At 35.6% G+C, this 17,924-nt stretch overlaps 1 protein-coding gene across 1 annotated transcript in view; it reads right to left on the bottom strand.

The window, feature by feature from the left end:
- Nucleotides 1–774: 774 nt before the first annotated feature.
- Nucleotides 775–17,924, bottom strand: part of PAPLA1 (Phosphatidic Acid Phospholipase A1) — a 161,119-nt gene continuing 143,969 nt past the window's right edge. The window contains exons 8-20 of the mRNA XM_068771192.1: nucleotides 15,109–15,259; nucleotides 14,090–14,175; nucleotides 13,432–13,590; nucleotides 12,268–12,417; nucleotides 10,378–10,498; nucleotides 9,172–9,280; nucleotides 7,743–7,828; nucleotides 6,786–6,910; nucleotides 4,288–4,356; nucleotides 3,651–3,772; nucleotides 2,401–2,512; nucleotides 1,394–1,418; nucleotides 775–1,020 (exon numbers count right to left, since the gene is read on the bottom strand). Of these exons, the coding sequence (XP_068627293.1) occupies nucleotides 989–1,020; nucleotides 1,394–1,418; nucleotides 2,401–2,512; nucleotides 3,651–3,772; nucleotides 4,288–4,356; nucleotides 6,786–6,910; nucleotides 7,743–7,828; nucleotides 9,172–9,280; nucleotides 10,378–10,498; nucleotides 12,268–12,417; nucleotides 13,432–13,590; nucleotides 14,090–14,175; nucleotides 15,109–15,259 (1,347 nt within the window). The 3' untranslated portion in view covers nucleotides 775–988. The remainder of the gene's footprint in view (nucleotides 1,021–1,393; nucleotides 1,419–2,400; nucleotides 2,513–3,650; nucleotides 3,773–4,287; nucleotides 4,357–6,785; nucleotides 6,911–7,742; nucleotides 7,829–9,171; nucleotides 9,281–10,377; nucleotides 10,499–12,267; nucleotides 12,418–13,431; nucleotides 13,591–14,089; nucleotides 14,176–15,108; nucleotides 15,260–17,924) is intronic.

Raw genomic sequence — 17,924 nt, 5'->3', positions numbered from 1 at the left:
GTAATAGCAAAACAATAAAAAATTTTAATTGTAACTAAGACGCTTTAGAAGTAACTAAAAGCTTATTTAAACAAAGTTTTGAATATTCTAATTATATGTAGATACATTCGAATGCATATTCTCCTAAACTAGAAATGTTGGATTACTATGGAAAACACTTTTATATCTCATGATGCTAGAGCGAGATATACTTTTAAGGAGACGAGAATCGAAAACTCATTGAAGCTGTCTCCACATTTTTAATGGTTTAGGTATATGCATCCATATATCCAATTTTCATCAAAGGACATCATGTAGTGTACAACAACAAATACTTCTTTCAAAAATAAGAGAATTCATTTAAATGTATAATTACAGGTTGCATTTAAAACATTGGCGAAAAATAACCAAAATTAACAATTAAAAGCATTTCATTTAGTTAACATAATGAAGAAAATAGTTTTTTTTAGATAAAACTTTAATAGTTTAAAACAATTTGTTTAATTTCATTACTGTGAAAATGTATTTTCTCGTCAAAATATCGATAGGTGTTAAAATTTAAGAACATACTTTTTTTAAATTATATTTCGCTATGAGTAGAAGTGAAAATAAATAAATTGTAATAAATATAGATGGAAATAATAATGAAAATTAATATAAATATGAAACGAGAAATTTTAATTCTCAATACGAATATGTGTAACAGATAATGTAAACAATTGTTACATTGACCGAATCGATTTTTTTTGTGAATTTGTATTTTTTTTACACTTATACATCTATATTGACTTCTTTCGTATTTTAAATTATCTATGTTCACATTAAATTTCTTAAAACTGTCTATGTATCCATCATACATTTTTTTTGATTAAAATTGATTTTTACCAAAATATTTTCGAAGTTATTCCTAATATTTTTTTTTACAGTATAAATAAAATTTAAAGATGTTCCTATCTCTATTTACGTTATTAAATTATTTTGACGTATGTATCTTATTTTCTGAGCGTGTTCAGATGCCGCCGCGGCTGGTGGATGGATGATCTGTAATTCATATGATATTTGTTCACAGATAAAATATAACTTTGTTTTAGTATAAATTTTTGAACACGAGAAATTGTTTTTGTTTAGTAAAGTGGTCAAATGTTATCTAAAAATTTATGGTTATCGTCGAACGATTGGAAATACTCGCAAAACGTTCACAGGTTTTTAAATAAATCAAGTAGACAGTTGGCAGCACTGCTTTTGAAAATAAATGTAATAGACCGTTGTCATTTAACTTGCGCCCAATCTTTTATTGAAATATGATCAATATTAAATAACTTTACCAAGTTAGGTAGTGTTAAATAAAATTTTAATTTTATTTTAAGAATAAGTGAATGTAATAATTGGTAAGTTACAAAAAATGAGGTCTTACCCACGCTGTATATGTCGGCATCGGCCTGAAAAATTAAAACAGATCATGTACTCGATTATATTTAAAAGAAAACTCGCATTTGACCGAATACTGCCTGTTCAATTGTAGGAATATATACTTTTTTGGTGTTTACTTTTTTTTTAGTGCAGTGAATAAGGTTTCTTGTGAAGAAAGATGTAAGTGAGGGAGAGTTCTAGTAAAGAAGAGTTATAGTGAGGAAGGGTTCTAGTGAGGATAAGTTCTGATAAGGAAGGATTCTAGTGAAGAAGGGTTCTTGTGAGGATGGGTTCTGATGAGGAAGGATTCCAGTGAAGAAGGGTTTAAGTGAAGAAGAGTTCCAGTAAAAAAGGATTCTAGTTAAGAAGGGTTCTGATGAAGAAGGGTGTAAGTAAGAAAGAGTTCCAGTAATAAGGATTCTAGTGAAGACTAGAACCCTAGTGAGGAAGGGTTCTAGTGAGGATGGGTTCTGATGAGGAAGGATTCCAGTGAAGATGGGTTTAAGTAAGGAAGAGTTTTAGAAAAGAGAGGTTCTATTGAAGATGAGTTCTTGTGACGAAGGGTTCTAATTACGAAGAGTTTAAGTGAGGAAGGGTTCTAGTGAGGAAGAGTTCTAGTGAGGACGGGTTCTAGTGGGGATGGCTTCTAGTGAGAATGGGTTCTGGCGAGGCAATGGTCTAAGTGAGGCAGTAGTCTAGTGAAGCAATTTTGTGGTGTGTGGATGATTAAAATATATTAGTAAAAGAAATATATTGGTGGTAGTCGTAGTATAAATAGTAGTGTATCAGATGTAATAGTGTAGTGGGAGTACTGTTCGAATTGTGTTACTACTGTATTGGTGAAGTGATGAAAGTGGAAGATATAATGTATTAGTGGTACTGGTGTAGTAATGGGAGTGATGTAGTTATGTAATGACGTGTGATAGTAGTGGTGTATTAATTAAAATGTGATGGAGTAATGAGAGTGATGTTGGTGATGGGTGAGGTGATGGCAGGAGGGTGGTGGCTCACCAAGCGCGTGCGCTGAACGGTGAGCGTCTGCTGTGGCAGGCAGCCGTCGGGGCGCACCCCGCACGTGTCGTATACCTCTCTCAGCATCAGCAGCATCGTGTCCTCAGACTCCCTAAAAACAAACGAAACGTCTATTTCCAGCACTGAATAGTTTTTATTCTAAATTTAAAAGTATATTATTAAATATATCTTATTACAGCATTCAAAAGTTTTAGTTGATCGCAACGTGTGGAACTTGGTTCTTTGATATTTACAAGGTTGACATTGTATATATGAAATATTTTTTAATTTCATTTACACGATCAACTGTTTAGCTTCTGTCCGGCTCTTAGCAGATCAGTATTCCTGGCCGGTGGTACAATGCGATTAAAATAAGAATAGGACGGGCTCTCGGCTAACTTCACTCATATAAGTACGGTCAGCATTAAATACATAAAATAAAAAAATAAAAATCTCCCGATTTTTAGATAGCAAATTTAACGAATTTCATTATAAACATAGGTGACAGTAGTAGCAGCAGCAGTGATGATGACGACGATTACGAGGAGTCTGATTCAGTTGGGCATCAGGGCATGAGTGGAATTGAAGAGCTGAGCGATTAAAATTAAAATACGTACATTCACTAAATAAAGACAGTTCAACGTGTTTCTGTGTTTACTTTAGTTTACCTACCTATGATTCGTTTTTAGACGATTTTTTTCTCTATCAGATAAAAAAGTACGTGCTATTACAATATAAAACAAGCCAATATTTTTTAACATTGCTTTTTTTGCACACTATACCAAGTTCCCGTTGTGACGTCAAAACATGGCGCTAGGCCGGTCCTATTCTTATTTTAATCGCATTGTAGCTTTCTACTTACAATTTTAAAATAATCGTAAATTCAAAAGTGCGTATATATACCTAAATCAAAAAAGATAATTTTAATTTGATAATGTGTGCCGATTTAGATTACCAGCTACAATAAGCCAACAGCACCTAGCAACACTGAAGAATATAGCCAACTCTTGTGATGTCTTCAGAGAGGTTTTTATATGTAGTCTTTATTCCACACATATTAGCCATTAGTCTATGCCTTTATTTATTAAAAATTTCTAATATTATGATAATTAAAACCAGTAAATAAAAATAATAAAATTGTTATTGTGGGCGGGGCATATCTCTCGTGGAACCGATAGCACATTCGAAAGGTCTATATCCAGCAAAAGAAATTAGAATTAATTGATCTGTAGTGGTATTGGAGTAGTCACCAGTATCCCACGTGACTGCTCATGGCAAATAGATACTCGTTGATCATTTCAAAGGGCGCCTCTTGGAGTACGTAGTCCACGCGTCGGCCGCCGTTCAGCTTCCCCAGCATTTCAACGCTGACCTGTAACGGTATTATTTATTTTTATAATAGAAAAAGTATGTCTTCACTCTACCAGTATTATAAGTTACAAATTAAAAATATACATTTAAAGACGAAAAAAACATAAGTATAGACACCTTCTGGCTGAAAAAGGATTGGTAACAAGTGAGACCTGACCAAAATAAAGCAAATATAAGAATTCCATTTGGAACAAATTAATTCACAAAGAATGGATAGCGTTCTTTTTAAATACCACACCGCACGTGTTTCAGAGTAGGCAATTTGGTATTACAATATCGGTTGAAATACAAATAACTTTCAACGATTTGTTCATCACTTCCAGTTCATTGCGGTTTAATATTTCATTACTTTCCCGCTATTTCTACTTGTTGCACTTAAATCGTCCTAGGTGATATTAAAAGTCCATGTTGTTTTTTATTAAGTCCTAAAACCACATCTATAACTCGGAATACTTTTGACGGTATTTTCAGTAAATCTCTGCCGTGATAAATAAGGTGTTATAGAATAATACTCACTTCATTCTCCTCCGCAACATCGTCATTCTCTTCTTGTAGTTGCTCTTTCTCTATCTCTTCTTCGACAACCTGAGCGTAGAAATAACTTACATTAGACAGTCCACATATTTGTATTGACAAAATTATAGCTTGTGATGTGGAAAAACGTTTATTTAATTATTAAAACAATTTGTGAGCGGAAAATGAATAATTCGCTTACGCGCGGTTGCGCATCGAACCATGGCTCAAATCCGACTCTCTGGAACTCCAACGGCCGCGGGCGCATGTGTTGCGTCTTGGCTACCTGTCAAGAGCAAGCAAGAGCGCGTATCGTGCACGCCGTGCGAGTGAGCGAGACGAGTGGGCGAGACGAACAAAAGGTTAAGCGTTGTGACGACGTCCGCGGGAACTTTCACATAGGACGGCTTTTTATATAGCAATATTATTACAAGCTGTTATTTTTCGAAATTGGATATTTTTAACAATTTTCAAATTGTAAGGCTTGGTTATTTCATATAGCATCAATGAAATTAAAAAAATCCTTTGATCAACATCCATCATCTATATATTGATGACATCATGATGAATCTGATGATTTGTTCGGATACAAATGATTAATATCTCAGACCTGATGAGGACAGGCCAAGGAAACTCGACTGGATTATATATTTTTCAAAATAAGATACAATTACAAATTAAGTTAATAATAAAATAGCCCGGAGATGACCGCATCATTCTCAAGGTGTGCTATCTTCTATAAAGCCTGGTTATACAGAACTGTTTTATCATATTTTTTCAAAAAGATCTACTAGATGGCGCTAGTCAATAAGTCTCAAAGAGTAGTGCTGATTTACCGACGTTTTGTTTTCTTTAAAACCATTCTGTATACGTGTAATACGTACTCTTGAAAAAAAAAATCATATCACAATATTTGTGTTTCTTCAATATTCTTCTTGGACCTTGAAGAGCAGTCTATCATGGTCTACAAAGTCATTTACAGTGTAATAACCCTTACCTAAGCTTTCTGAACATCATCTAGGATCCTATTGTGAAAGTGTATACACTGCCCAGAGAAATATTTACAAACTCAATGAAGTAGAGTCGAAGTACGAAAAAAATATTTTTGCTTCTGGTTATACTGTGCGTTCACACTTTATGGGTAAATCTTTGCTATTTATAGATTCCCAATAGATTTTCATACTTTTCAACGTTTATGTTCGACATTATTTTATAGTTCATTAAAATCTTGTATTATATTAAAAATTTCAATCGAACAGAAAAATATTTATTAACATTTTTTTTTACTTTTAATAATTTCTTGTGACGTCATCTAATTGTATCAAAACCAGCGAAACTAACTGTAAATCCGTTAATTTTATACTAGTTAGTGTTAACTTTTAAACCACGTTGTTAAATGTTTTAAATTTATGGGCGGCGCTTTGTCAGACTACAACCATCGACAATTAGAAAAATAAACAACAAGACTTTTTGGTGATTTAATTATGTTACGTTTTCGAGTGGCGATCAGCATCCGGTAGATGTAACGTGGGTAGGCTCCCATTAGTGGACCCATAACATAGTTAAGGTAGCGGTAAGTCGCTAGATGCGTGCAGCGCAAGAGCGGTTTATTGTGGCGATTTTTGGGGGAGCTCTATGCCTTGCAGTGGGCGTGATGAATGCAATTCTTTTTAATTTCAGGAATAAGGCTTCCACTGCTGAACATAGGCCTCTCCCAGAGACTTCCAATAGAACCGGATGGAAGCAACCTGTATCCAGGGTTTTCAGAGCAGTTTCGTGTTCTGTTTACGGTTGAACATCCCACGCCGATTCTTGGTCTCCACTTCAATACCTTAAGATCCCAGAAGACATCTGTTCTGGCCTGTGCTGTTTTAGAATTGTAGCGGCCGAACAAACGCATGGTCTCCCCATGCTGCGGTCGGTTTAAATGATTATAACATGCACAAGGTCACGACTCTCGAGCGAGCGACGGCCGGCGTTCCACCCGCGCGCACCCCGCGGTAGGGAGAAACGTACGGCGGCGCTGGGAACACGCGCAGTTTGCTTTCGGTCTGCCCTCGCGATTGTAATTGTTTATAAATGTTTAAGGACTGTGTATCGGTGTACTGATTAATATTGTAAACCAAAGTTTACTTATATAGCGTGTCTGTTTAACAAATTGGTGTATGATTTATCGCCCTCAGTAAACACGCTACAGAATTATTACCAGGAAACTCAATTACATGATTATATTTTTCATTATAAAGCTTCATGGCACTATCTTTTGTCTTTTTGATTGATTTATATATTTATTTAGCTGTATGTCACACATTTGTCGTCAAATGGGAACAGATCAATAGAGATAGGAAACTCTGGATTGTATTGGATTGGATTCTTCAAGACAGATCCTTGAAGACCCAGTGTCAGATAGTACAGTTTACTTTAATTACCAGTTTCATCGACGTTATGGTTCTAGAAATTGCTAGCTAAGTGGTCAGTGAACTACTTGACGTTTGTCTCACCTTCTCCAGCTGTCGATCTATTGCCGGCGGCTGGGCCTTCCACATGCTGGACCACGTGTTCTTGAATAATTCCATCAATTTCTGCTTGATGTCGGTGCCAAACCGTGCCATTGTATCCTTTAGTTCTGTAAAGAAAATATGATGAGGTGTACCTTTTTCATTTGAAGATTTCGTGGGTTTGAAACTAGAGGGTCAAGTCGGGGAACCCTCTGCTTGGGTTGCTACACACTATAATTTCACCAGATTGGGAGGCCGCTGAGCTCTTAGATCGTTTCAGTGGACGCTCCATAGAGGTACCAGGCTCAGGGGTCCCCCACAAGTGGATCTGGGCTTGGACTCTCACTCTTCGATAATACCTGCTTAGCATTCCCACACAAGGACACCAGAGAATGCCTGTAGAAACTCCAGTACCCCTTCAATCTTATATGGTAGGAAGTTGGCTTTTTTTGTGAATACTATCTGGCTTCAGAAGAGACCGGTTTCTCTAAAGGCGGAGGTAGAATTCCTTATCTATTTGCCTAGCCATTTTTACTCCATGGCCAAATTCAGTCGCCCAACTTTGTGAAGGAATTAAGTGAGGACCTTCACGAAATCATCTCTGAATCTATGCCAAGTGGCTTAAAGGTGAGATGATCACGACCATTTTATTAAGACTATATGACTTCGATGCTGTCATGGAAATTAATTAATACAGGGAGAGGCATAATAAAGCAAGGAATAATTTTTGTTTTTTAATCATCTTGCAACCAAAGCTAAATACAACTTTAGGACTTTATTTCGAAATGGAGCTATTTTTCACATATCTGATGCCAGCGTGGAGGTCGTACGAGAAATGTTCTCTAGAAAAGTCATAACGAAGAGATAGTTAACAAGATTTTCTTAAGTCTCTTAACCCAGCAGTGGGCAGTAAGGCAAATACGTATGTATTATAGTATGTATATATTATTATGGACTCACCTAAATGCATTCGCTTCCTTCCTTTGTGGTGTGGTATCTGAAATGGCTTGACGTTCCTCAGCTGGGGATTTATAAGGGGTTCGATTCTGTAAACAAAGTTGATCACTTTAATGAAACTAGACTTATTTATCCACCTGAAAAGCTTCCATATGTCATTTTAAGAGTTCCAAGAGTGTCTTACAGAGAAGAATCCACAACTCAGTCGAGTTCATTCTTCGGTCACTTTCTTACGTCATCAGAAGGATGTCAAAATGAGCCCAATTTAAAAGGAACTAGTATCAAGTTGAACTGCCCTATAAAGACATCATTCAAATTATTACATGGCTTTTAAGGTTCTACAACCTTATACCCAGCTTAACCCCAATTTGACGTTTTAAAAAACATGACTCAAAGCTAATTAAGATTTTCTATAGCAATCTATGTAAAGATCGAAGATAGGTTCCGGGGTTACGAAAATACTACTTTTTAAAGAAAATTGAATAAAGTAAGTATTTGAAAAACAAAACATTAATATTTTTTTACATACATGCAAAAATAAACAAAACGTTCAATTAATTCATGAAAAACAAAATTAAAATTAATCAATTGTCTTATGGGCCCATAGCGGCTGTTATCACTACGTAAATAAAACTGAACTTTTCAATTAGCAAAACAAAGTGAAAAATAAAACTGTATTAAAATTTCGATGATTTTTAGTTGGAAAGAGAACCCTTGAATTTGATGGCATGGCCGCAATCAGAAACAAGTGTTGCCATCTTTCATCAGGAAAGAATTTCATCAGGAAAGAAGAGAGAATTTCTAAAAAACAAATTGAAGACAGAAACACGGTAAAAATCAGTACAGATTAAACAGCGATGCAACTTAGGAAAAACGCAAAACAAAAAGACGCAAAGCGAGGTATTGGTGTATATAAAAATATAATACATCTGAATCCTGGGCAATCTACACAGCAGACCGATTGAAAATCCACATTTTTGAAATGTGGTACCGGGGAAGGATGTTACGCATATCGTGGACTACCAGGATAAAGGATCCGTATAAAGTCCTTACTCTCCACCATCAGCTACTTCTTTCTTGGACTTTTGGTCTACTTCGGCCACAGCTCGGAGGCAACCAGAGAGTCTCTGTAAGCTGGTTGTCGTAGGAACAGTATCCAAAGATATATCCACTGCAAAAGTCGTGGCCTGCTTTTTAAGTGCTTCCGTTATTGATCCTGGCTGATCATCCTCTACAGAAGTAGTCCAGTGGTAAAGGACTGACTTGCTATGGAAGGTCGCGGGTTCGATACTTGGGATACAGTCTTACATATAATTGTGAATTAGTTATATAGGATTTCCACTACTCATAAACAAGTTTCCAGAGGAAAGGCAGCACCGTCCTCTCCACCATACTGCCTTATATTCGACTATTACTATATTGATAGGAGTACCTGTATGCTATGGGGTCATAGGGGTGGAAGATGTTGAAGAACTTGCTGCAGGTTGGTAGACAGAATCCAGGGCCCAGTAGCTCTACGCCCCGTATGCATTCGAAGATAGCTGCAGACGAAAAAAGAACCCTTGTATGTGAATTTGTTACTTATTCTCATAATAAATTTCTTTAATTTCCAAACTAACCCCACTTCAGTATCACGGTATTTGTTTTTTTTTTCATCTTCAAGTGACGTATTCTCGTTGACATTCATACCTTCACTGGATTTAAGGTGACAGAGTTATAAAGGTAGTTAGTAAGAATAGGACAAATATTCCACTTCCGCATATGCACAGAGTCGACTTTGTGTTTGGCACCAATCGGTGTAACATAACTCCTGAAGATGCCCCGTTGAGGAGTGAAACGCGCCTTGAGTGATTTAACGGTGGTAGTTGTGTTTCCTATTATTTGCCGCATACGCATTTATCAGCGGGCTGGCGGGCGGTGCGCTTTGTTGCACGACTACCACTGCATGTGCGAAAGTGGCTAAATAGTGGTCCTTTTCTTACTTAGGATGGACTTCCGCAAAATAACACCTGATTCCATTAAATATAAAGGTAATTAGTCAAGATCTCTATTGATGGAGGGAACAGGTTATGCACGGAGCATATACATCGAATCAGAAATGAGATCTAGTGAAGAACCAAGGTCACTGATGCAGCTTGAAGATCGTCTGATATGGCGGTGCGCGCAGAAAATTGCTCCTATACTGAGAAACGGCGGCTGTTGGGGCGAATCAGTTCTCGAGTGGAAAAATGAGCCGGTCAGTATCACCATAATTTCATCCGCAGGACTTCCATATATACATACGTATATATACACCTATACATATATATATACACGTATATATACATATGTAGGACAAAAATTGTACTAAATGTAGTGTTTATAATTGATAAACGCAGTGAAAATTATTTCTAAATGACGCCTGTATAAAAGAGATGGATGTATGCGAAAGTATAGCTCTCTCTCACTCTCTCACGACGACACCATCATTGTGTAAGACGTAGTAAGATTTTCTTTTGATTAAAATTAGTTATAATACTAAAATATCGCCAATCATTTAGGCCCACTCCCACTTTATATATATATATATATATTTATAGTGATAATCTTTGTCTCTCTCTACCTCTCTCGAGAAACATGTATTGCATAACAAACTCACCTATCGGGCTGCCAAGCGCGTAGAGAGCGTCGGGTCTGAACTCCAGGTGAGGGTATTTGACTGTCGGCTGTCCAGTGCCCGCAGTGCCGTTTACGTATCTCTTATCAGGACAAGTGTTCTCCTGGGGACAATAAATCATTTTCCATAGGTTTTACTACACCTCTTAGTCCTAACAAACCTCGGCACGGACTATTATATAAATTAAGGTATATTCTTAATCCATAGAGCTCAAACGCGAATTAATTCCATTCCGCGAGGCCCATATTGCACTCCTGAACTGCCATGGGGCGGGTCACATTGTTGGCACACTCAACGACCGCTGACGCCGAAAGGTTCCCGACTGGTGAACAAGAGCCGGTAGACGCATGGGTAAGCCTTACTTTAGGTGGTCCAACGACATTAACATAATACGCAAGACCGATCACTGTTGCGATCTTTATTGGAGACTTAGATCTCGCTGTGGGAGTCTATCACCTAACGTGATGATGATTGGTGAATTGTGAACCAGTGCTTGCTTTAAAAATATGAATATACACGTGGAGTAACCGTGTGCGGGGATTCCCACCTGCTGAATGACTACTGACTTAATTACAATTTGCCTTTAAATCGGTACTATTGGGAAGATTTACGTGGACCTTTTACGGTTAAAATAAAATAAAATTGACAAGAGTGAATAGGTGTCTTCTAGGCAAACATGCTACACATGGTAGACCTCGTCATCGCTTAACATCAGACGAGACAGCTGCTTTGCCCTTAGTCGATAAAAATAACGTTAGTGATTTTTAATAAGCTTGAGAATTAATCGATTTAATACTACTATTACTGATACTTATTTTACTACTACTACTAATTTTACGATACTACTACTGGTAGTTTTACGATACTACTAATACTAACTAGACGATACTACTACTACCAACTTTACTATATTACTAGTACTAATTTTACGATTCTACTACTACTGATTTTACGATATTACTACTACCAATTTTACGATATGACTAGTACTAATTTGACGATACTACTACTACCAACTTTACTATATTACTAGTACTAATTTTACGATTCTACTACTACTGATTTTACGATATTACTACTACCAATTTTACGATATGACTAGTACTAATTTGACGATACTACTACTACCAACTTTACTATATTACTAGTACTAATTTTACGATTCTACTACTACTGATTTTATGATATTACTACTACCAATTTTACGATATGACTAGTACTAATTTGACGATACTACTACTACCAACTTTACTATATTACTAGTACTAATTTTACGATTCTACTACTACTGATTATATGATATTACTACTACCAATTTTACGATATGACTAGTACTAATTTGACGATACTACTACTACCAACTTTACTATATTACTAGTACTAATTTTACGATTCTACTACTACTGATTTTATGATATTACTACTACCAATTTTACGATATGACTAGTACTAATTTGACGATACTACTACTACCAACTTTACTATATTACTAGTACTAATTTTACGATTCTACTACTACTGATTTTATGATATTACTACTACCAATTTTACGATATGACTAGTACTAATTTGACGATACTACTACTACCAACTTTACTATATTATTAGTACTATTTTTATGATACTACTACTAATTTACTGAATTATGGATAATTGAAAGCAATCACAAAAAAATCATCCATGTATGTTGTGGGATCTTTTCAGATCAATCATCGTAGTTGTCAGTGGAAGGATGATTTAAAGGAGATGAATTTGTTTATTTTTTTTATTATCAAATTGAGCCTTTATGGCATTTTTCTCGACATGTGGATTATGTCAACAAGATGTCACTGTAAATAATTCAAGTGAATAATAACATGAATAAATATTTACCGCGGGTGTCTGATGGCAGAGCAAATCGTACATGATGACGCTGCCGAGGGAGTGACCACCAAGTGACACGCCTCCGTTGAACGAAGGGTTCCGTGACCTGAACAGGCTGTATATCCGGTTCAGTTCCTTGCATACGGTATCGATGATTGTCTGAAATTATGTTTTATATTCATAAGAATTTTTCTGTGTCCTAAAATTAGAAAATCGATTAAAGATTTAAATTTATGTAAGATTATATTCATTCTAATAATTATTTATATAATAATTTTACAAAGTAAATTTGTACACGGTAAGGTAGTAACAGTAAAATATCTGTAACCTGCTGAAGGTTGCGGTTATCAATACATTACTCTAGAATCTACTTTGTAGGAGATAGGTCGTTGAGTAAAAGTTCGTCGAACGTATAAGAAACACTGTATTCAATATTGCCAACTTGGTTCTCGATTCTCTTCTGGCTTGTTTGCTTCTTTGTCCTTTGCTTCTCTTGCTTCATTTGGTTTCTTTATTTTGCCGCTATATCTACACATCTTGCGTAGTACAACTTGTGGGTGACTGAATCCGCACAGGTCTGCTTGTGGTAGGTACTGTGCGAGCGAGACAGCACTAGGGATTATTGTTTGACGTACTATTGGTTGGTTGGGCGATAGCCATTACTCAATAATGACATGTGAGAAGGTAAGTTTTTTTATGCTTTTATAATGGCTTCGATTTTAGGGACCGCGCGTTGCCCCTGTTTTCTGACGGACAAGGACGTTACAATATCGATTTAAATATTTTTTAACTATCTTTCTCCTTTCAATCTTCACAATTTCTTTCATTCATCACTTCGATTTTTTTTCCAACATCTCCTTATATAGGTGACTAATCGTTGTTTAACTAAAAAAGTATTTTCCAAAACGATATAAACCTTCGTTTTTTCACTATTGTTTTGACAGCCTCTTATTGTCATTTATCCTAAATGAGCACAAAAAAAAAACAAAAAAGTAATCGTCCACAAACGATATATGCGTAGTTAATATATAGTGTGTTATGCGCATTTATTAGCGGGCTGGCGGGCGGTGCTGTTTGTTGCACGACTACCACTGCATGTGCGGAAGTGGCTAAATATTGGTCCTCTTCTTACTTAGGAAATATATAATAGCAATTTTCAAACTATCCACATACCTGACAGTAGACTGGGCTGGTGTAGAACAAGACGTCCAGGACTGTATCGTTGGTGAAGTTGCGCAGACGCGGTATGCTGTCCAGGGTCACCTGCGCTAGCCTCTTATCAACCCCACCTTCCCCGGAGTGGAGTGTGGAATGCCAGGATATTGGCAGGACCTGTGGAGATACACTTGAATAAGCCTTATGACTTTCAATCTTGGTAGACACTCAGACGCTTTTCTTACTTATAATATTGACATTACTGTCTGTAAATTAGAGATATTGTGTACCATATATAAATTAAGCTATACATCCACCTCCTTAAAAACTTCTAAAACTATTTTCAATCACCCTGTAGACATATATAACATCATTTGATCTTATTTAACCGAAACAGACCATTTTGGAGAATTTTTTGTAATTAAATGTTCTCTTATAACTAGTGTAGCATCAATATAAAACATTCATTCGGCTTGCATCTATTAATTTGTGAGTTTAAATATGGAATAGTTGTAATATATCCACTTTTTAATCTATTACTATTTATAAAAATTCTACTTTAATCTCCTTTTCTGGTTGTAAAAATGTTATAAATGATTGTTCAAATGTACAATTATTTTTTTTATAATTAAATAAATTCTAAGTTAGGAAAATCTGAGTAACAAAGTGAACTAACCTCTATTCTTCCCACGATTCCACTCTCGTATGAATTCTTGTAGTGAGATTGAATGAGTTGGAGGCTCGTTGCTCGGAAATCGTCAACTGCGGGCAAAGCGTTCATTTAAGTTGTCAAATTTGTTATAAAATAAAAGTGCCTAACAGTGCCTAGGTGTTAAAAATAAAAGGAAACTAAATAAAGTAGAAATTGAAAGAGCGAACCTCTATTGTAGAGGAATTGGGTTCGTCAGCAAATCTTTAACAGATTCTGGAAGGTTTTAGAAAGAGCATATTTCTTTTGAATTATTTTTGAGATCATGTCTAGATTGCAGTTAGTCTATGGTCACCCTCCAAACGACTCCAGTAGACATATGCTCTGTGCACCATGTTGCTTACCACGACCAGTTTAACTTGCCGTGTATATATATATATATATATATATAACTTTGAGCAAAAAGTAAGGTGGCTTGGTTTTTAAAATGTAAATTCTTACTTATTTTTCCTCAAATTTCTTTCCCTTCCGAAAATTCCCTATCCAATATTACACTCTTTTGCAACACTTTTTCCAGTCCTTGAAACTATGGGAATATCATTTTCCGCTATAGCCTTCAAAACCCTTCTTCCTTTTTTTTCTCCTTAATCGCGTCAAAACGGCAACCCCGCATTGGCGTTTTGAGTTTGCTAAATATTAAGAAAAAGAAAGGAGCCAAATCAGGTGAATACGGTGGTCGCGGAGTTGATATTTGGCAAAAAAGTCGCGAAGAACCAATGCACTCTTACATCGACCAATTGAGACAAGACACGAAACGCCTTTCAAAATGGGCTGAGCCAAATGATATTCCAGGTCTTGACAAACAGACATTTGTCAAATGTTATAGACAATCCTACGAACCTAAGAAAAAAAAATTCGTGTCCAGGATTTTTAGACTTACCTTAGTCACCTTATTTTGTTTCTTACAGTGTTATATTTAAGTAGTATGATATTAATATTAAAATTTTATTTATTTTCCAGTACCAACAAGTACTAGTAGAACTTACCAACATCCTCCACCGGACGGAATCTCATATCGCAAGCAGAACCAACCCCATGACAGAGCAACAGGAGATGGTCCACCTGGGACGGCTCGGTGTCTTCTATCTCGATGTCCGCGCAACCTCGTCGCACTACCCAAGGCCTCAGCACCGATTGCTACATAAAAAGTTTTATAATATACCAAAAGAGTACAGTACCAGCTCCCACGAACGAGCCTTCGGACACGCCATGCCCGGAACCGAGGTCTCTACAACAATAGTTCAACTTTAGACCTCTATAATAATTTCGTGACAATCAAACAAACGAACGCACCTTTAAAAGTAAAGAAATTAAAAAAAATATCTATACATGGAACTACTCCTTGTTTCAGAATGTTAATTTTATGTAGATGAACTTGTCTAGAAAGTCTACAGTTAATATTTTAACGCTTCCGCATGACATTAAACCCAGACCTCTTTATCTCTTCTTCTTCTATCTTTCTTTTATAAATTTTAATGCAATAACATGCGTAGAACGAATACGAGAATAGGATAGGTTACACACTGCCTGTATTCTCTCATTTCTTTAAAATGAAGGTACACTATAAATTTTAACTAAAGTTAATAAGGGAATCTAGTTACTTTTGCTTGTTTATCAATTTTATTCTTTTATTGAAATACAATTGTGTAATATTGTAACATATAAACCACTGACAAAAAAAGTTTATATTATCTAATTTACTTATATATTTATCCAGGAAACTGTTTTTGGTACAAGAAATAACTGCACTATTGCGATTGTGCACTACTGCACTGTTGCAATGTATATATATATATATATATACATTGCATCCACTTTCATGACAATCACGAAATCACTTAGACTTAATGAACAGCGTTTAGAATGTGAATCACTTTAATTACATTAGGATTCACTTAGTAATTTTGAGACCATTCTTGTAAACACTTCTGTATTTCTTAACAAATAAATAAGCTCTGCAAAAATTTTCGACGATGGTATGCCTATTCAAACGTTGGATCCCATGTCCAATATTTATTTATCAAATTGCTTTTGCTGCAGAAGTCAATGTAATTACTCCCTTACAACTATCCTTTACAATATCATCATATGAATCTAGGTCAGAAGTGATATTGATTACTCTAGAACTATTGGCACATTTACTGCATAGGGTTTAGACTGAATGCCGTGGAATGTTTAAACATTCCAATGACAACAGATGATTCGATAATTTCTTTTAAGTTCTTGAAAATAAAAATGTCTGTATTTCTAATGAAATAATATAACATGATATCTAAAATGTTTTAAAATTACAAATATGGTTTTACTCTTTGGTTATCCAGAACATCTACTCTTCTAGAGATAATATAATTTTATGGATCGATTTTCTAAAGTTCGAACGTTGGAGTCATCTCCTTCCATCCATCTCCTACCACGATTTCCAACAATAAACATAATGCGTATTGATGTAATCGGTATCGTTGTATAACACTAATATTACAAATCTAACAAAGTTCATCATCATTCAGCAGTAGGTCTACTGGATATAGGCCCCTTCCATTGACTCACAATAGGACCGGGTGGAAGCGGCCTTCATCTTCCGACCAGAAGATCGTCTGTCTACCGTTTCTTCTGCGATATGTGTCCTATTCATAGCCACTTCAACTTCCCAATCTACTGGACTATATCATTTATTATCATTCCAACTTATTTTTCCTGGTATGAGGGAAAATATTCCTTTATACTTTCCAGGTCTTTATCAGAACTAGTAAATTTTAAATAGGAAATGATTCTAACATTTATTTCGTACCCGTTGTGTCCAGCTCCGTGGACAAACAGCACAAGATGGTCCTGAGCTCTCTCTTCACTTGGCTCCATGGGAATCTTCGTAGGAGTACGATATACCCACTTCACATACGAAATGTGCTAAGGATGACATGGAAAGGATTAGTTGATGAAGGAAAAGGAAAGAAAGGATATAACATTCGTAAGGAACCTAAAAGCCTGGCAGTTAGTATTCAGTATAATTAATAATAAATGTTCTCGAAGGATTCTTCAAGGTCACTTAAAGGATTCTAATTTAAGAATAATTTAGGTAATGATTAAAATAGGTGAAAATGGAAATGCGGATGGGAAAATAGTGCTAAGCCGTGAAAAGACAAGGATATACAAAATTATCAAGGTTTTCTTTTTCACAGTATCATATCTCTAATAAAGTTTTAACCCCCTATAAAGCGATAAATTCCCATGGTATCAACAAATTTCTAGTATGGTATATGTACTATGTTCCGATTTTTTTTAACAGTTTATTTTTCATCAGCTGTAATCATGGCCAGTTTTAACAAACCCGACATGAACACTCATCGCTGTAGGCGTATAAGTCAATGGTGTTAATAAACAAGTGTGTATGTTAATATTTGTAAAAAAAATACAATCAGGGCCGGATTTATATTGAAGTAAATTAATTAAAAAAAAAGTTAACAAATATGTTGTTATAATATAAATATTTGTAATTGTTTAAACCCACAAGATACAATATACACTACATAAAACATGATTTTTTTTTCACATTTATAAAGATATATACACATGTTCTTGCTACTCTATGATAGAAGAATTATTTGGTAACTTCTAAAGAGGTTAAAATAATGAACAGTGCCAATAACATTTACTAAACATAAAAAAAAAATGTAACGTCATCATCGGTTACACCGATAGACGTTCATTGCCAGGCATAAGACTCCCAAGGAAACCCAAGATGAAGAACCTTGACTATGTCATCAGTCCATGTAGTGGGGGAATTCTTAAGTCTATCGGTCAAATT

This window comes from Battus philenor, unplaced genomic scaffold (assembly GCF_028537555.1).
Source record: "Battus philenor isolate CCGP_79_NKW_IND1 unplaced genomic scaffold, ilBatPhil1.0.hap1 SCAF_30, whole genome shotgun sequence".
Lineage (NCBI taxonomy): Eukaryota > Metazoa > Arthropoda > Insecta > Lepidoptera > Papilionidae > Battus > Battus philenor.
Note: the sequence above shows the minus strand (reverse complement) of the source record. Positions and strands in the feature narration are given on the sequence as shown.